The sequence below is a fragment of the Mixophyes fleayi genome, chromosome 6, assembly GCF_038048845.1.
Source record: "Mixophyes fleayi isolate aMixFle1 chromosome 6, aMixFle1.hap1, whole genome shotgun sequence".
In the NCBI taxonomy this organism is placed as follows: Eukaryota; Metazoa; Chordata; class Amphibia; order Anura; family Limnodynastidae; genus Mixophyes; species Mixophyes fleayi.
Window position 1 is genome coordinate 115,774,900 of NC_134407.1, and position 21,405 is coordinate 115,796,304.

Sequence of the window (21,405 nt, forward strand, 5' to 3'; positions counted from 1 at the left end):
TATGATAGTCATAATATGTGACATAATATTATGATAGCATTAAACACAGTCGATAGTTTGTGGAGACTATTGCTTGAACATCAGGATGGGACACATTTGAGAAATATAATGCAAATGTAGAATTTCATTAGATTTATAAATTCTTACAGATGCAACAACAGAGGTATTAATGTATATATCATATTGTACAAATGAAAGGTGACCACTGTACTCTGTAATTATATGCATATCTACATGTAAATAGGTAAAAATTCATAAATACAATGGTTTGAATTTTTTGGGGTATGTAAGTTGTGGTTCTATGTACTTACACAATCTGCAGAGAGCAGTTGGTGGTGGAGAGGATCTTCAGGTGTTTGATGTTGCTCTTGGCCACATTGCTTTCATAGTATCTGCAGGGACATCGGTAAGTCAAGCTGACCGGTTTCTCTGTGGGATCAAAAGACAAACATTGGGAATAAGACCCCTGTGTGGATCACAACCATTAGACAACAATTAATCACCGTTGCACACTTTACATCAGTCTGTTAGAAAATTGCAGGATAGGAGTTTTCTTGGTTTAAAAATCAGTGCATATTTGGATTTCATTTCAGTATTGTTAGAGAACAACAAGTTTTTGTCCATGCTGATGTGACATCTAGAGCAAGCATTAGCATTGTAAGCTATTTCTTAAATATACTAGCAACAAGCACACGCTAAGGAGACTCAAGCGCAACATTGTTTGGATAGTGAAATAAATATTTAAAACAATGTCTCTTTAAGGCTGTATAATTTATCAATGGTTGAAAAGCCCTATTGCTGGAAATAACTTCCAGTAGAGATTTTTCTCACTTTATCCAATACACGAAAGGGTTTCAGCTGTGGCGATAACACTGCTATTGCCAGTGGTAAACCCCAACAGTGATATGATTCACAGGATTACGCCAGCAATGGCTTCCCCATGGCTGTGGATGCTAAGACTGGGAAAAATCACCATTATCACTGGAGAAAGGAGCCTATTGGCAAAAAGGCCACTTTGAAACATGACTCACCCAAGTGATTCATTTATTAAAATTATTTATGCTACTTGAAAGACTGGGCCACTCTCAAAGTGGCAAAGTACGTCACAGATCCTGCTGCTTTAGATCAGTAAAGAGCACTGACACTTTCAGGAGGGAGGCTGTGCTAAAGACAAAGACTGGACCAGGCAGACCCAACATTAGTTGTTGCTGAGATGAGCTCTCTCAAGGACAGTCCTGGGCAGCACGGTGGCTAAGTGGTTAGCACTTCTGCCTCACAGCGCTGGGGTCATGAGTTCAATTCCCATCCATGGCCTTATCTGTGTGGAGTTTGTATGTTCTCCCCGTGTTTGTGTGGGTTTCCTCCGGGTGCTCCAGTTTCCTCCCACACTCCAAAAACATACTAGTAGGTTAATTGGCTGCTATCAAAATTGACCCGTGTGTGTTAGGGAATTTAGACTGTAAGCTCCAATGGGGCAGGGACTGACGCTACGGAATCAGTGGCGCTATATAAATAAATGGTGATGATGATGACGAAGGACAGTCTGAACCTGACACTCTAAAATCTTCTTATTGGCCTAGGGTGCCAGAAACATGACTTGCAGAAGTGTGTGTTTGTGTATGGGGTGGAGGGGGAACTGGGGAAATCATCTAATATAGTCTGCAATACTGCAGTGTACATTCCTAGGATTAGGAACCTTCGCCTGGGAGAACAGTGTATGCAGTGGTAGGGTGAGCCTAAACGTTTTAAGTAATGGAATAAACATGACTTAATAGGATGAATAGTAGGCTATTTATCTACTTTGTCATGAGGAAGTGACCAGTGTATTACATCAAAATATTTAGGTAACACAAATTAAACTCAAAACAAAACTAAAAGAAAAGTTCTAAATAATTATCATATCTAGTATTTTCTGTTTGTGAAATACATGGCTGCTCTACATGTTAGTGGAAAATGTTTCTTTACAAGAGTGCCACAGGATGCACAACCTTCCCATTTTTGTTTTTAAGACTACAATACCCTTTATCGATGCTCCCAGTGAAGAGAAAAGTCGGCATAGACTTAACAATCTATTAAACTATAATATTTTTTATCTACCACTTCTGTAATGTCTCACAAACATGGATGCAGAGATTTAGATATTTATTTATTTAGTGTTAGTGTGGGATACTAATGTTGGGGTAAGAAAAGGCATCTTGGACATTTGATTCCAAGATATGCCAGTAAGATTAGAGTTGGCAGCTACTTAATTGTTTTTGGAGGCGGGTGTTAGTAATCAGATGAGATAACGGGACAGATAAGTCAGCACTTAGTTGCACTGAAAACTATTCTAGCTATTATAATGGTTTTTAACCTCGAGCTACAAATAAATCTATTCCGGGTAGTAAGGAAACTAAATGTTCAAGGGAAATGGAAGTTTAACTGCTGAACAATGGATTAACCCCTTTTGGGTTAGATCGACCTGAAACACAAAGCTTATGCTTCCAAAGAATGAAAAACAATTAATTTCAACATAACTACATTGAGTAACAATAACAAAGTAATAGTGTCATTGTGTCCATATTCTGCATCTAAGGATCCAGTATTAGTGGGAAGGGAAGGTTATAAAAATGTAAGTTATTGGTAAAAAAAAAACATATTTAGTTACCACTAGTTAGGCAGTTACCTAGAGTTCAATTTATATTACATAAATAAATCTACTAGTGAGAGTCACAATTAAATATTATCAGAAATTAAAATGTTGGAGGGCAAACTGAAAGAAGAGAATTTAAATAACACAGTCGACTGTCTAGCATTACTAAAAGTGAATTTAGGTAAAAATGTTGCCCTAAATCACAGCAACCAATCAGCAAATATCAGTAGTATAGTGCAATTTAGACAATAAAAACAGGTGCCTGATTGATTTCATTTAGGTGTATATTTTGTACCTGTATTTTTTTTTTTATGAAATCTTCTTTCTTTAAGGGCCTGATTCATTATGGAAAGTTAAGCAAAAAAAATGAGTAAGTTCTCAGGGCAAAACTATGTTTCAATGCAAAGAGTGCAAATGAATCTATTATTTTGCACATAAGGAAAATACTGTCTGCTTTTTCATGTGACACACAAATATTCGATTGTTTATTTGTACACCGAAATTTAAAGTTGATCTAGGATACACCTATCTCAACTATAAATCTGCCATCACATTTTAAATGTATCTGCCCCTCCAAGGCAACATGTTTTTGCCTTACTTGCTTACTTTTGCTTAACTTTCCTTAATGAATCAGGCCCTAAGTGTACAGATGTACATAAACAGTGGGCCTCTTCAGCATGGCTAATAAACAAAATAACGCTTGCTCTCAGCTGCATACCATATTTACATTAATTTTATAGAAATCAAAATTAACTTTAGTTTTACTGGTCCTTTAAGCAAAACAAAGATAACCTAAACTATGTGCTATAGTATATATTACAATGTCCCTCTATCAAGCTTTAGATGTCAATGCTCCAAAACCAATGCATGTGTAATAGTTACGTTTGTAAGACGCTTTAAGATGTTTTCAATAAGATCCATAGTTTAGCAGTATCTAAAAGCAGCTCACAGACTGACAGGACAGTTAAGACATCTGGAGCCAGAAACGGCAATTCATTAAACTGATTTCATGAAAAGCAAACTTGTAGATTGTGTTTTCTGCTAATGGATAAACTGATCGATCATAAGATTTTTATCATAACATTCCTACAATGGAAAGATTGTTTTGGCAGTAAAAAAATAAGTTTCTTAAGTTGTCTATGTGAAAAGAGGGATAACTTCACATCAAACATCTGGCCATACTTGCCTACTCTCGGCGGGAGGCTCCCGAATTTCAGGGAGTCCTTCCGAACTCCCGGAAGAGTAGGCAAAGCTTCCGAACCCTGTAAAATGCCAATATTCATGCCATTGAATAGCACAATTAAGCCCCCTCTCCCCGCTATTCAATGCCTTGAATTTTGAATTTCTGTAGTGTATGGTAGGGGCGGGGCTATAATGATGTAAAGAAATTGTCACGCCCCCACCTACCCTCTGTCAGCTGATCTGTACTCCGAGTACAGATTTAAAAAGTAGGCAAGTATGCATCTGGCTGAGAATGAGGAGACCCTGGCCGTGTCCTTGGCCCTGTTCATGTGTGTCCACAGCTTTGCCTTTTCAAACATTTCCAGAAAAACAAATTTAGCTGCAAACATTTTTATATCAACTGTGTTTGAAAATTGAAAGTGTTCCAAGTAAAAAGCATTTCGAAATAGTAATCCGAGCCATCTGATTGAAGGGCAACGATCATCCAAACATAATATTCTATTTAAACACAACCTTGTGTAATGTACTTAATTTTCCTTCTTGGAACCAATTATTTTATGTGGTAGAGGTGGTATTTATTCTCTCTCCTGATATTTTCAGTAAGCTCATTTCAACTCAATAAGTGACAAAGATGTTACAATATATATTGATCGTTTGAAAAAGAGTTTGAATATATTTTTGTTATGGCTCATAGGCAAACCGAGGTGGGGGGGTTTCTAGTGCCTGGAAACCCCACTCCAAGCCTGGGGCACTGTATAAATGAGGTGGCTGGACCCTGCCCCCGCTTTACACAGCTCTGCTTGAAAAGGGAGAGCTCCATGCACCTCACAGTAGTGCATGCAGTATTGCCCATGTATATTATGGGGATAGGAAGAGTTGGAGAGCAGCCAAGCACTGTCTAAACTTATAGCTACGCCCCCATACATGCTGGTCACGCCCACTGGCCGCGTAGTGTGGAAACCCCCCCTCTACAAATCCTGCGTTTGCCCCTGTGGCTGTCCCTCTTTTTAGGGTCATGCTGCCTGGACAAATTCTCTTGTATAGCAATACCTGTGATACATGATTACATCAAAGTAACATTACAAAACTAGTTGTGTAGTGTTACATCTGTGCAGTGAGAGTTCACTAAAACACTACAGTCTGCTGAATGGCCGCAAGAAATGACAAATAATTGCCACCATTACTTGGGAAATCCAAGGTTATGATCCAGTATGCATTCAGAATACAAAGTGACCACAATAACAAAAAAAAACATATTCAAACCCATTCTGTCAGCAGCAAACATAAATCTAATATTTTATAAGTAAATGTCTAATAATGGATTGTTAAACATAGGTAACGTCAAACTGATTATCTATGTACATGTGTCATATTAAAACTATACAGTACATCAAACTATACACTACTGCTGATATGCTACAGCTTAATTTCATCATAAACACTTCACTCCTACATACCATAGTTGTTTTTAGTGTGTTCTAGAAACTAAATAAAGATGATCTTATATCAAGTGCATAGTGGTGACTGCATACGTTTCTGAAGTATAACTGTTTCGGAAATATAGCTGCTATGTGTTTGACATTCTACAATGTACATTTTTCATGCATAATTTAAAGTGAATCCTTTCAGTATCTGTCACCCCTATCTGATATACACATTTTCACACTGTTAATTCTGTCTACAATAGCAGTATGGAAACCAAAATTCATATGTTATCAAGGTTTATCATGTTTGCACCCCCATTTGTACCCCAGCATCTCTCTCATTTCTGTCCATCTCTATTCTCTGTGTAGTCGTAGTTTTACTATTGTAAACATGTCAGCCTGGAATGTTTTGAAATTATTTTTTAATGTGGCATTAGTGAAGGCCAAGAAAACACAAGACCAGTCTGGAGAAAAACCCTCATTAAAACTGATTACAGTTGCTTCTGTAAATTGAGCTGCAAATGAGTCGAAGAAAAATAACATCAATAGAGAGCTGGTAGCCAATGTTTTTCCAAAAAAGGACACATGTCAGTATGTGTAATTAATATAAAGTACAATCTGAAATACTTTAAACATGTACGTCCTTCCTTATATTCAGTTTCCTCAAACACATTTGTCTGCTGAACAACACATCTTTGTGTAAAGTGCATACTTACCAACTTTACAATGTTGGTATCCGGGAGCCTGCGGGGGAGGTGGGCGTCATGGGGGGGCGGGCCTCCAAAATCCGTGTCATTTTGGACCCGCCCCCATGACGTCATGACGCAAAATGCGTCATTTGACAGAGGGGGCGGGGCCAAACGCCGCGATTCACCAGGAATCGCGGCGTTTGTGACCTAATTCTGCCCACTTCACTAGGAAGTGGGCAGATCCGGGATTTTGCCACACTCGCCCGGGAGTCCGGGAGACTCTCTCAAAATGCGGGAGTCTCCCGGACATTCCGGGAGAGTTGGCAAGTATGGTAAAGTGTTGTATAGCATTTTTATTATTTGCACCTCAAATGTATGCTCTAAGACAGAAATATACACTATATACTAATATCATTTTTTTAAAAAAAATCTAATATAATGCTATAGTTCTTCCTCTAGTCATTTATTTATGAAGTGGATTGTATATATCATAATGGAACAACAATGTCACTAGAGAACGGGGCAGGTAGCCATTACAGACATTGGCCACAAGGGTGTAACTAAAGACATAAAGTCCATGGGCTAGATTTACTAAGCTGCGGGTTTGAAAAAGTGGAGATGTTGCCTATAGCAACCAATCAGATTCTAGCTGTCATTTTGTAGAAAGCACTAAGTAAATGACAGCTAGAATCTGATTGGTTGCTATAGGCAACATCCCCACTTTTTCATACCCGCAGCTTAGTAAATCTAGCCCCATGTGACTATTATGGGGCCCGACAGTACAGGGGGCCCTGTTCCAGAAGAAAAATTGTGCCTCGATGTACAAATTTAATATGGCTTCATAAATAATTTTTGGGGAAGTTTATATGATTTGGAAAACAGTGAGGATAAAATTAATGTATATACATACACTATATGGACAAACGTATTAGGCCACACCTGTTAATTTTTCAATTGAGGTGTTTCAATCAGACCCGTGCCAGACATGAATAAAATCAAGCACCTAGCAATGCAGTCTTCATTTGCAAACATTTGTGATACAAAATGGGTCGTTCTGAAGAGCTCAGTGACTTCAAGTGTGGTACTGTGATTGGTTGCCACCTTTGCAATAAGATGAAATTTGTGAAATTCATCCCTGCTGGATATTCCACGGTCAATTGTAAGTGATATTATTAAAAATTCAAAGCATTTAGGAACAACAGCATCCCAGCCACGAAGCGGAAGACCACGTAAAATCACATTGACGTCAATAACTGCTAAGGCGCATGGTGTGTAAAAGTCGACAATGTTCTGCTGATTGAATAGTTGAAGTGTTCCAAACTTCCACTGGCATTAATGTAAGCACAAAAACTCTGTGGCAGGAGCTTAATGGAATGGGTTTCCAAGGCCAAGAGGCTGCATGCAAGCCTCACATCACCAAGACCAATGCCAAGAGTCGGATGGAGTGGAGTAAAGCACTCCAACACGGAACTGTGGAGCAGTGAAAATGTGTTCTGTAGAGTGACGAATTACGCTTTCCTGTTTCGCAGTTAGATGGGTGAGTCTGAGTTTGATGGGTGCAGGGAGAACACTACCTGCCTGACTGCATTATGCCAACTGTGAAGTTTGGTGATGTAGGGATAATGGTATGTGGCTGTTTTTCAGGGTTTTTATTAGGCCCCTTATCTCCAGTTAAGGGCAATCTTAATGCTTCAGCATAAAAAGTCATTTTGGACAATGACTGTGCCCCCGTGCACAAAGCAAGGACTACAAAGACATGGTTTGATGAGTTTGGTGTGGAAAAAACTTGACTGGCCCACACAGAGCCCTGACCTCTACCCTATCAAACACCTTTGGGATGAACTGGAATGGAGATTGCGAGCCAAGCCTTCTTGTCCAACTTCAGTGCCTGACCTCATAAATGCTCTACAGAATGAATGGGCACAAATTCTCACAAAAACAATCCAACATATTATGGAAAGCCTTCCATTATGAGTGGAAGCTGTTATCACTGCAAAAGGGGGACCAACTCCATATTAAAGTATATGTATTTGAATATAATGTAATTACAGTCCCTGCTATTGTAAAGGTCAAGCGTCCAAATACTTTTATCCATATAGTGTAATTCGGACTAATGTACCAAATTGCTGCTAATGCAATTAGTACCCTGCCCCATTGGGGATGAAGCAGACATTGTGGTAGATATGACTTTATGGTAGTGCATAGAGGGCATCATCCCATATATTGAATGCAGACAGAAGAGAGAAGAGCTTGTTATCTGTCATTCTTAAACACTTCTCAGATTTATAGACCAATATATCATCATCATTATCATCACCATTTATATAGCGCCACTGATTCCGCAGCACTGTGCAAAGAACTCATTTACATCAATCCCTGCCCCATTGGAGCTTACAGTCTAAATTCGCTAACATACACACACAGACAGACAGACAGACAAAGAGAGAGAGAGAGAGATTAGGGCCAATTTTGATAGCAGCCAATTAACCTATGTTTTTGGAGTGTGGGAGGAAATCAGAGCACCCGGAGGAAACCCACGAAAACATGGGGAGAACATACAAACTCCACACAGATAAGGCCATGGTCTGGAATTAAACTCATGACCCCAGTGCTGTGAGGGCTAAGTACTAACCACTTAGCCACCGTGCTTATTTATAGCATTTGTCTTCTTTTGATTTTTTCCCCTTGGCAGAAAAATTAATAAATTTATTTGAGTCAATGAGGGGATTTTCTACAAGACATAAACAGAATTATGAATTATTGATTTGATGGAGACTTCTGAAAGAATGTTTTGAGTGATCTAATTTTAGGGTTTAAATTTGCAAAATACTAAACCCCCTATTAATGTTATTTTGGAGGGTGTGATGGGCAGATGTAACATGATTGTTTCCTGGTACACAGCTATGTGTTATGAGTTTAAAATCTGGGAATAAAGGGGCTTATGTTGAGTTGAATGCAAATTGCATTCTTGGTGTATAATATACTTTTTTACTTGTGAGTAAGCACGCAAAGCACTAATTCTAAAATTTGTGTTTTGTGCGCATGCTCAGATGTGAAAAAGTGCATTATATGCCAATTACACAATTTCTATTCAACTCAACATAAGCCCCAAAAGTGTGTTGATAATATCTCCTCCCATTAACTTTTAAAACTATACCCCATCTGGAAGTTAATGGATCAGTCCAGTGAAGTTAATTTTTTTCACAAGAAAGCCCTCAAATGAGTTTTAAATGCACACTTGCAGCTGGTTTCATATTATGAAAATATTTCACTGCAACAGTGACTCCAGAAGTTGAGAAATATAAAATATCCTTAGAAACTCCATGTTGGAATTTCTTTACGGATGGATTGGCAGGACCACTCTTTAGATGTAGAGGTATCTTTTGTAACAGATGAAGTCTACAGTCATAAAATGTCAAAATGTACACCAACGTATACTTAAAAGAAAATTTAGAGCAGAAGAAACTAAAATGTTTTCATTTATTTAATGGATATTTCAACCCAAAATATATTAAATGTACACGTTAAAGTTTTTAAGTGAGGAACATCGACACCCTCTTTACTTGTTTAAAATGGAACAAATGGTAAGTGTACAGAGGAGTGTAGGGTGGGATCATAGCAGTTATCAGGATCACCATTGATCCAGTAAATGATATCTGCAAGGTAATTATTATTGTTTTTTGTTTTTAATTTTGGCTCACACTAAGCAGAACTTCATCAATAAGTATAATTATCTTATGTGCTACTTGATTATTGGGTTATCATTTTAAAACATACATGTATTTTGATTGACTGACAGGTCTATTTATTTGTCGAGAACAGAGATTTTCTATCGCCATTTACCTCAATGATAGAAAATCTGTTATCGCTGCAATTTCCTAATAATATAGCGCCATTTTAAGTACTGTCTATTTACTGAAATTTTTGGCTTAATCAAATATTTTGATGAGGATTTTAATCATTTTAACATATAATAGGTTTATTAAGGTTATTTATATTGGTTAAATATAATGTTTATATTCCTTGTTTGTGCTCTATATTCATTAACAGTGGCAGTATTCTGTGTCCTTTGTGTTTCCACTGGTAACCATGATAAAGAGCATGATGACATATACAGTAGCTCTGCATTACATTTCACTCATTGGAATGTGTAGCTAAAAGAAAGCCTCATTCAATCCAGACACCAGTGGATGCAGACTCTCTTATTAGCCATAACTATTCAATTCAAATATCACTCTATCGCAGGACACCCTGCAGTTAACTGTATTTTACGTCAATGAAGCTTAATCATTTGTAAACATAGAGGGCCTCATTTAGAGTCGGACGCAATGTGCATCTAAGACTTACATGAACGAGCAGGAGTGGGAGTGTGCCGCAGCTTGGTAGTTGCATCCCACTCATAATACCTTACCAAGCTGCGACCAGTTCCCACAGCTAGCTAACTACTTGCGCCACCTAATTCCTGCCGCACTTTTTCAGTCTTGTTTTGATGTGTGTTCCGCCTGCGTCTTGATCCACCTAGGGTAGTTTTTGTGGGTAGACGCCCATAGAATCTGAATTATTCACGGTCAAACATACATAACTCTGTGTTCCACCCTTTCCCTCATATTGAGACGCAAGCTTTCGCAGTGTACACTTGTGTCTGAAAAGCAGACGGGAACTGCAGGGAACTGTTGCTTACTGCGCATGCCCCATCAGTGGAAATGTGCAGGAAATGGACATTGCGTCCGACTTTAAATGAGGCCCAGAGTCTCTAAATCTTAATGCTGGAGTTGAGAAAGATGTCTGCTGCCTATACTACTCTGGGAGTGGGAGGGGGGAGATTCCTCAGATTTCTTTCTGAACTCATGAAGGCATATGCAACCAACCCTAACATTTCAGTTTCCACAGGAATTTCAGGTCTTCCTATCTCCAACAGATCTGTTAACATTAACCCTACAAAGTGAACGGATGAAAATGATACTGCAGGCTGCAAACTTTCCTTTGGGGACATTTTAGACGCTTAGAAATGAATCACTTTAAAGATCAACTACTTTATTTATTAGGTCACAGCAGACATGAACTCTTGGACTTTCCTAAGTAGCATCTAGGTATTCAGATGTCAACAGCAGGTCAGTAGCTTTTTCATGGTTAAAAGTTCTAAACAGCTTTGACCTAAGCAGTGACAATGTCATAACTCTGTTGTACTGGCTATAGTTATGTTAAAGCGAATTATACCTAGTAGCAAAGTTTTTCTTTTGAAAGCTTTTGTGATGGACATTTGTACTGGAAAAAGAAGGCTTTGCATAGCGCTCAGTGAAGTCTATAAATTCTGCTGCCTGAACCATGAACTGAAATAGTGTCTTCAACATCCATTACACAATCTAACAGAAATATTTCAATTAGTGTTTGTTTTTTTTTGTTTTTTTTATTATCTGTATTTAATTAAAACTAAATTATGCAGCTCTGAACAATAAGAAAGAAAGCATCAGTATGCCTACTGAAAAGTACACCTCTGAAAGCACTTTATTCTAAGTAATACCAGGACTCTGGTCTTGGAGACATGTTGATTTAAAATTCCCCTTTGATGTATCCTTTACCTGTTCCCTTTGTGTTTTCTGTATCCTCATAGTTTGTTAAAAGTTCTAATAAAAATATGGCAGTTTAAAAATTAAATAAACCTCGCTGAAGCAAAGTAAGAATCGGTCATTTTCATTTGAGTCTCTGTCACTGTTATATTTGTGTCTTTGAATGGAGTTTGTTAATGCACTATAATATATTAATTCATAGCCATGCAACTAAACTGGTGTGTAGAAAAACATAAAGGGCACACCCATCTATAAAAAAACACTTGTTATTGCAATATGTAGGGGGGCATAGGGAAGATCTGTATGTTCTCACAATGACATCCCCCCATATTTTGTCATTGTTCACCTTAAATTCTTCTACTCCTGGCTGACTGAGTTTAGAAAATTGTTAAGTGTCCCACAATTTTATTAACAAATACAAAAAATCATAGTTTTTAAATGCTAGTCTTATGATTGTAGCAAATAACTCTACAAGTGCTACAGAATTTGCTGGCACTATATAAATAAATAATACCTACTACTACCTAAACTGTATTGTTTATCCAACATCCACCCAGATTGCAGAACTGTGTGGGTTCCATGCCAGGGACACACGAATATGTGAGAACTCTCCTGCTTTGCTCCGAGGTGGATCTTGTCCTGGCATTGGTAAACAGACGTTCACATTGAAAAGGTGTTGTATCAGTTTGTAACACAGTTGCTGATTAGACAGAGCTTCAGTCATCAAGACAGCACTGATAGAACCTTCCTTTTATCTGTCAATGCCTTGATAAGAACAATTGCAGCACTTGGGTTGGTGATTTATCACAAACTGAAAAGTCCCTGCCTTGGATCTCCCATGATTCTGCTAGATAGGCAGATAGGAGAGTTAAACTGGGTACACTTTACAGAAAATGTCTCCCATCGTTTACAGATATTTTTAGTCCGGGTATAAAATCAAATGAAACAATACAATTTGCCTTGGCACAATAAAACATAATCTTGGGAGCATACACACTAATGCAATATCAGACCCAATTGTTGTTTATCGTGTGATTGGCACGATAATCGGGTGAAAAAACTGTAGTGTGTATCCAGCTTTACCCTTTTAGTGGATGAATGCAAGATATTTTATACCAGTAATGGACATCCTGATATACTTTGGGGGCTGCATGATGTGGCCCTCTAAACTTCAAAAGGGCCTCACATTACAATTAATCTCAGTAAGAAGTTGAAACAACACCTTTAATCAAAGAAAGAGATAAATATCTGTAATAAAATATATGCAGGCTTTTAAAACAAATATTGCAAGCTTATACACAAATCTGACACTAAAGCAGAAAGGAGGTGGGGGCCACAGGTAAAGGCTCAGAGGGCTGCATGCAGCCCTAGGGCAGCCTGTTACCCATCACTGCTCTATGTCTAAAGTGTTCCGTAATCAGCACCATTGTTTTGAACCAACTTCTTTCACACTAAATACCTTTATGCATTGTAGACTATTTTTATATTGAACTGTAGATTGTAAGTTTGCTAGCAAGGCCCTCTTACCACTATATCTGTCTGTATTACCCAATATTGTTTTATTACTGTGTTTGTAAAGTGCTAGGGAATTTGCTGCCACTATATAAATAAATGTTGATGATGATGATATTGATCATGGCTCCAACAAAATATATTTTCACAAAGTTGGAGGCATTGCCAATTTCAATAACTAATCTTTTATTTCTTCTACCAACCATATTTATTTTGTGCATCATCAGGGGTGTCACAAAAGCCTTGCCTAAGTATAGGTACAATTTACATATATGGCCAAGTCAATAGATAGCTGCCATCTTAAAGTAGGTCATCGCTGCCAACTGTTAATAATTTACAATCATTTTCCCAGATTCTAAAACTCTGTCTTTTAAGGACTATACCAAAATGTCAGTAGTTGTTCTTTTATTAAAGATCAACAAAAGAGTGTCACTGATATGTGTACATGTAGCAAATTTAAGCTATGATATGATCCTAGCCTCTAAAACATGTAAATAAACATTTATAGATTATAACACACTAAAAGTAAGCTGGTGTTTTCAGTGGTCCAATGTAGTTGCTAATTTGGTTGAGCAGTAACAATAACTAGCTGGAAACTGCTATACATTTTTGGCCACTAGGATATATATATATATATATATATATATATATATATATATATATATATATATATATATACGATTGAGGGTTCTGCAGGTTCTTTGGGTGTTTGCACTACAAGGTATTCCTTGAATCTTCTCTGTTTTTTAACTCTGCACCTCCCCTTTCCACTTTCCCTCCTCTGTTTGTTCTCAGCCATGGAAAGCTTGTAAAATAAAACGGTACATGAGTCCCATAAAGAGAGGGCAACAAAAGCATGTTTGTTCAGCTCCAGGAGAAGTGTCAGACACTAAAACGCCAATAAGGGTCTTAGCGCTTCTTATGACCTGATAACCAAACTGTCTCGGTATCATTGTTCCAGCACATTCTTGTATAATACATGTGTATGTTAGAGTAGGCATGTAATGTAGTTACTACGAGAAATGTATGTATCATACTCTAAACATATTATAGAAATAGTATTTCTATCTAAATTAAATATATTGCTTTATGACGATGATGATGATGATGATGATGATGATAAGTAAGCAAGAGCTGAATCTCAAAGATTACATGGAAGTAAAAACGTATAGGTGTAAAAGAAGGATAGTGTATGTAAATAGAGTAGGATAGAAAATACATAATGTTCTTAACTGAAAAATGAACTTTGTTTTCTTTTAAGAAAGTTAAACTGCATGTTTAACTTTCTGGAATTTTTATGCACAGGAAATCATAAAAGCTATCTCCCATCTGACTAATTAAATAGCCCCGTTTTATATTCTGTGCGCTGTATTATAGTGTAGAAATGTCAGGTTATTTGCCTGCAGTCATACTTCTTTGGATGCTGAGTGCGCACAATCTAAGCCATGGATAATCCCACTGACTCTGAAACATCTGTGCATGGGAATGGGCAAAATAGCCTATGCAGTCAGAGCAATATGTGATCTTATCAAGAATATATATGACAACCAAATATATGAACCCAGAGAAATACTGAACATCTTGTCCGTGGATGTATGTCATTTCTTAGGAAAGCTATAGAGCTATGAAAAGTGAACGTGAGATTTATGTATAGAATAAACAGACATATGCGCGTAAAGAAGTTTTTAGCGCAAGTCTAACCATTATTAAATTGAACTATGTAAATAAAAACTGGGGAAATGATGATGAAGATACATTGGGAGAGTATAATAAATTACCATCAAGCTGATGTAAATACTAGCTTAAATATAAATTACAAAACGGCAACAGATGTAAATAATAATGGCAGATGGAAAGCGCACACATTTAGAAACAACCCAAATCTAGGTTTATCTGATACCACAAGAATATACAGAGGGATAACTTAATTTGTGTCTGGCTGACAGTCAGTGTAACTGCAGCTCTGTTGTCGTTGATTAGAATATGTATACATGCAGATAGCTACACGAAATAGATAAGGAACAGGGGTGGTCAGTACTTAGATCAGATTTACCTTTACAACATACATCCTGCCAGGAAACCTTGCACACCAACAGCCCTTTCACTACCCAAGCGTGTTTAGACTGATGAGGTACCGTAGTAAAATATAACTATTCGAATTTTGCAGAGTGTGGTAAGTCAGAAATTGGCCAACACTACATAATACAATAACAATGTAATTCATAGCAGATCTCAATACTTCCTATGTGACTAGTGACGGAGCTAGTGTAGCCAACTGCCAAACTATGGACACAGACGTTGGACACATCCATTAAGGATCTCATATGCCGGGATCAGTAAGATATTCGTTTTACAGATTTATTACTGTATTACAATATATATTATTATGCGCTTTGTGAGTATAAAGATATTATTGTATGAAGTTTATCAAACTGTACAGTCATGTATCCCTAAATCCAGTGAGATATGTAATCCAGACTGAGAACAATAGCTTGGCACACTGCAATTAAACCACATTCTATTAACTAAAACTTTCTAATGTGAAGAAAAAAACAATAGCACAGCGCCACCCGGTGTCTTAATTCATGCTACCTGGGAATAACATGAAAGAGGTAATGAACTAGTCTGAAGTGTTCCCGAATTATACTTCTTTTAAAGCGTTTAGGTCAAACTATAGACTTCAAAACCAATTAAGAATGAACAAGACCAGCCAACTTACACCTTCTTATTCTACCGGGCTATTTCCTATTCACCACCAATAGTCGCACGGTTAGCGAGCAGTTTAATATTTTACTTTTAATTCTGCTTTCCTGCATTGATTCTTTAAACTAATAAAATCAAGTTTCTGTGCTGTCTTTAAACATGTCGGTTTTTGTAATTAACGTTTTGGCTAAAAAAAATTACAATTTATCCTCTGAATTGCTGTTTATTTTATATATTTTCAAATCACATAAGTCATACATCTGTAAAGCAATGTGTTGTTAGCCATTTAAAAATGATTAAGAAGATTAAGGAAAGATTTTCATGGGCTAGCAATGTGACTTGATAACTTTGTATATACATCGTGCGTGAATATTTGAAGCCTAATATAAGTCTGACACTGGTGCTCTGTTTCCTCTCCACGCAGCTCATTGGTCCATGTCGCCTATGCAGATATATCATACTATAAACACCCAGTCTGTATTTATGGCCATCCTCATCTTTCTATCATTGAATATTTTTTTTTTTGCTTGGCCCAACTAGACCTGTGAGGTTATCAGGGTGCTGAAACTCCTTGATGGTCTTTAACTATTCTATAGAATGGACTGAATTTGTCATAGACACATTTATACTTTCCAGATGTTGCGCACTGATATACTGGCTCTAAGGTTGGTAATCTGCTATGTCACATCAGAAGATGTTGTCCTGTGTAGCCGGTGCAGATCCACGCCCTCCTCGAATAGTACTTTCTTTGTGCTGCTATGCTAATGTTGTTTACGCTTGCCTTTTTAATGTAAAGTAATCAAATGGACTGTTTCAGGTCCCCAAACATGAGTACGGGCTACGGACAAGAGGGAGTCAAGAATTTGAATGTAGTTGATTAAATGTGTTTTTGGATGATAAAAGGTACAAAACTCAAGGTGAGCAAATCATGATGCAAAGTACATATGTTCCTAGGACTCCTGAATCCTGGACAGGAGTTCCAGGAACATCTGCACTTTTCCCTGACGGCCACTTAATCCAGTGCGCTGCAACCAGTCGTGTCTTGGGTCCTGTCTATATTTACCATCATCCAGTCTATATTGTGTGAGAGCATTTGTTATGTCTATATGTACGCGAATCTATCATTTTTCAGGTAAAAAAAAAACATTTGACAAGGCTGTTGGTTAAAATAAGGCACATACATACTCAAAATTGATGTTATCAATTACAAAAAGACAAACATTTCAGTCATGTATAAGATAAATTCCTACAGCAGAGCAAAAATTTCAATTTACACAAATCCAACTTGTATTTCATATTTCCTTAAAGGCAGATGAGGAACAATCTAAAATAGTATATCGTTCAAATGAGTTAGGAAATATACAAAGCTTTGTAATATTTATTTTGTAAGATATTAGTGAGTATAGAACAGTGTTATAAACGATGGCATTGCATCCATCTATATTGTACAATAATACAAATAAAAGCTACCAATCAATAAACTATGAACACTAGTCATACAGTGCATATTTTAAGATCTAAAAACTTGCAGGACTCTGTGCTTATTGATCATGTAATTGCTAATTAAAAGTAAATTAGGCTCCAGTATTCTTGCACACACAGAACTAAACCGCGAGGATTAAACAAAATTACTAATACCTTAGGGGATACCCCCTCAATTATCGAGATTTAATTGACTGGTGTGTAAGAGCAATATCTTCTTTTGATGAAAGCAGGAAGATGAAAATGGAAATGTGAGGTCTACGTATTACATGTGTTGGAAGCGGGGGATCCGCTGTTATGAAGACATTTATAGCAATAAGGTTCCCACTAAGTCGCACGCACAGTTCCAATCATAAAACTTTTATTATCTATTTGCCAGTGTGTCTGTGTGTTCACGAGGCTGGGAGATGTGCTTGAGGGAAGCGAGCCTACAAGTAGCATTATATCAAGGCGGTGGGGGTCAAAGGAAGGACTGATTGGGACAGAATTTTCGGTAGATGAAGGAATTTAGTAGTACATGAAGCAAACAGTATACTTACCGTATATAGGACACACATAATACATTGAATACTACAAGGGGCGTAGAGTAAAGGATAACGGAGAGAGTCGGTTTATAATGCCTACTAGCACATGTAGTCTGGCATTAGCCAAGAGACAACATCCTCATGTGAGCAGAAATACAACACACATGGAACAGCTGTAATGTTTAACATGCATAAAAACTAAAGCAATACAATGTAACGTTGGCACTGTAACGCATTATAGCACACCTGCATAGAAACAAACAACACTTTAACACTGTATCAAAATGTGCTAGATTCGTATTATAAGCAACCGCAGATAAACAAAGTAAAATATATTTTGCATTAACACATGTGCTTTATGAAACATTTTTTATTTAACATATTCTTGCTGCTGTTTTTTTTTTTTTTTTTACAAATGTAACAGTTTCACAAACTGGAAAGCCTAAAAGTATTAATAGCACAACATATAATTAAAAGAAATAGGTGAGTGCTCTGCATGTCATTCCAACATTAACAGCACAGATAACTCACAAAGTAAAGCTATGCAATATAAACACAAAACATCTCTAAAACGATTAGTTCTCAGTACACCACTTATCTGTTCATTTACTATCACTTCGAAATTCACACTGCCCAAAGCGCAGATAAACTCTTATCGCTGCATACAGCGATACAAATCCACAGTATATAACCTCTCATAAACTGGCTTTGGAGTGGAGCTCCTCAATATCTACTTACCCTCAGAGAAGCAGATAGCCCCCAAAATAAGGGTGATGAGAGCCAGGTTCCTCGGGTCCATGCTGCTGTGGTAGTGTGGAGCTGCTTTCAGAACAAGAGTAGGTCTGCGAATGAGCTGAAGTCAATGTGGAGAAGTCTGGGAGTGCAGGGCTGGGGGTGGGGAGAAGCTCAGAGTGATTTATCACCCCTGGCATGTTATTACATCCTTCCTCTATTAAAATAGTTGGATGTAAATCAGCAAAGCTCTATTTCGATATAGGTAGGTTATCTGCTAATAATACATATTATTTCAGCTACAGAAATCTCTCCAATACTAATGTGATGTGATTGGTCACTGAGTTGTTTGGATTTGTTTCCATTTGAAGGGGGATAGTGTACTGTGGGTGTTGGGTAGTGTTTTGTTGGACCAATTTCCATCTGTTACATATTAGTTAGAAATGCTGGATATTGAGCTGTTGGTTCTCTTGTCACCTAGGCTGTCTCCATATTTTCAGAGTGCAGAGAGAACATGGTAAGTACAGCCATAAAAACAATATATAATGGACCGGAGTATTTAAAATGTATCTTAAATGCGGAGAGCAGTAGTAGGAGTGTTGTGTTTTTAGTATAATAACTAATGAAATGGTCACAGGACACAGAAGAATCAGAGGCCATATTACAAGATTATCATGTCAACCCAAACAAAACTGGCATTTTTAAAACATTAAAGGGCCTATTTATCAAGCATTTTTTGCCTTAAATCATATATAAACACATGATTAAGACAAATATTAGTTTAGGGGCAATTTATCAATAAGCCAAAGCAGGGGATAAGCAAATTGATGTTCAGTATCGCATTTTCCATACTTTTTTTATGAGGACTGCAAGTTGGAGTCAATTTACCAAGCTCCGAAAAATGTAGTGTAGCTGGTTGCTAATGTCATCTGAGCAGGGCAGTTAGCAGCTGAAGTTTATGGGCACTGTAACATAAATGCGTTGGTAGAGGCATCTTTTTGAATTCCACCCCCTATTATAGTTTTTTGCATGTCCAGTTAGGTCAGTCAGGGAACAAAACTATACCATACATAAATAAGCCTCTAAATGGTTGATTTATTAAAAGTATTGTTTATACCCCAAGGGCCTCATTTAGAGTCAGACGCAATGTTTGTCTAAAATGCAAACACAGGAGCAGCTTTGGGAACTAGCCGCAGCTCGGTAGGGTATTACGAGGGTAGGGTATTACGAGGGGGACACAACCCAAGTTGCGTCCTACTCGCAATTCCCTATCCAGCTGTGGCCGGTTCCAGCAGCTAGCTAACTACTTGCGGCACCTCATTCCTGAGGCACTTTTTTTCTCTTTCTTGACGTGTGTTCTGTCTGCATTTTAGTGCATCTAGGGTTTTTTTTAGCGGGTAGACGCCCATATTATCTTTATTTTGCACATTCACGCATACATAACTCCATGTCCCACCCTTTTCCTCGTACAGAGGCGCAAGCTTCTGCAAGTGTAAACTGCGTCAGAGACACAGAGGGCATTGGTGCTTACTGAGCATGCGCGTCAATGTAATCGTGCAAGATTCTCCTGAAACGTACTTTGCGTCCGACTCTAAATGAGGCCCCAGGCTGGTGAATCTGTTTCATCTTCCGACTCTCAATGACGTTAGGAAAATGTAAAAAATGTGTAATTGTTTTATTTTCCACTGAACCTGTGTGGGGTTTTGAAGCCAGCATAGATCCATAAGGCTAAGGGAAAGTGTACACCTTAAGTAAATTGCCCTCTTAATAAATATTTGTCTAACTGACTGTATCTTATAAACAACTTTTTTTTTTTGTTTTCGATAATGCTTTCTATTTACATCTTCCAGCACAGTGGCAGTCATCTTTATTTTTATATTCTTGGCGTGATGGTGAAATTGTCTCTTTCTCGTTTGAATACATATGGTGGGCAGCATGGTGGCTAAGTGGTTAGCAATTCTGCCTTACAGCACTGGGGTCATGAGTTCAATTCCCGACCATGGCCTTATCTGTGAGGAGTTTGTATGTTCTCTCTGTTTTTGTGTGGGTTTCCTCCGGGTACTCTGGTTTCCTCCTACACCCCAAAAACATACTGGTAGTTTAATTGGCTGCTAACAAATTGACCCTAGTCTGTCTGTGTGTGTATGTGTGTGTTAGGGAATTTAGACTGTAAGCCCCAATGGGGCAGGGACTGATGTGAGTGAGTTCTCTGTACAGCGCTGCAGAATTAGTGGCGCTATATAAATAAATGGTAATAATAATATGCCACTGGCATTAGCATTTTCACATGATATATGTGTATGGTGTTGCATTATAGTTTTGTAAATATTGTTTATTTCTGTTGCTTATGTAATAGTGATTAATATTATGTATTTAACTTACCTTATATAAATCAAACAATCTGTGGATCCTGTGTTACATTAATACTGTGGAGATCTACAGGTTTCATAATCATAATAAATAATCCTTTTTTTTTAACGTTTTATGTGTGTTGATGGCATGGTTACAATTCCTGTTTCTAAAACAGTTTGACATGGTTTTCATGGAAAAATATGCCAATACAGGTAATACTATAGAAAATTGAAGAGGATGGTAAGCTATCTTCTCTGCATTTGCATTTATACTTGCAACTGCATCACAGTGTGGGAATGTTTTTTGACCACTGCTTGTTCCTATATCAGTATGTGTTCAGAGCAAATCACATCATTTGAATCAGTCTATTGATCTCCATGGGAGTGCATTGTGTATAAAGTAGAGATGGTCACTGACCCCGGTGTTTTGGTTTTGGTTTTGGATCTGGATTACCTTCGTGTTTTGGTTTTGGTTTTGCAAAACCTCCCTTGAGTGTTTTGGTTTTGTTTTTGGCTTTGTTTGGTTTTGTTTTGCTATTTTTGAAAAAAATACCATTTTTTTTGGTCTGAAATAAACTAATTTAGTGCTCCACCAGTTTCTTAGATA

The 21,405-nt window shown here is 37.5% G+C and overlaps 1 protein-coding gene across 3 annotated transcripts in view; it reads right to left on the reverse strand.

Annotated features, from left to right (window-relative positions):
• Positions 1 to 18,581, reverse strand: part of CXCL12 (C-X-C motif chemokine ligand 12) — a 52,170-nt gene extending 33,589 nt beyond the window's left edge. For 2 of the 3 annotated variants that reach the window (XM_075217176.1, XM_075217175.1), the window contains exons 1-2: positions 18,454 to 18,576; positions 312 to 429 (exon numbers count right to left, since the gene is read on the reverse strand). In XM_075217176.1, coding sequence (XP_075073277.1) covers positions 312 to 429; positions 18,454 to 18,514 — 179 coding nt within the window. In that variant the 5' untranslated portion in view covers positions 18,515 to 18,576. Of the gene's footprint in view, positions 1 to 311; positions 430 to 18,453 lie in introns of all 3 variants that reach the window. The other variant, XM_075217174.1, reaches the window with a different exon arrangement.
• Positions 18,582 to 21,405: the final 2,824 nt, after the last annotated feature.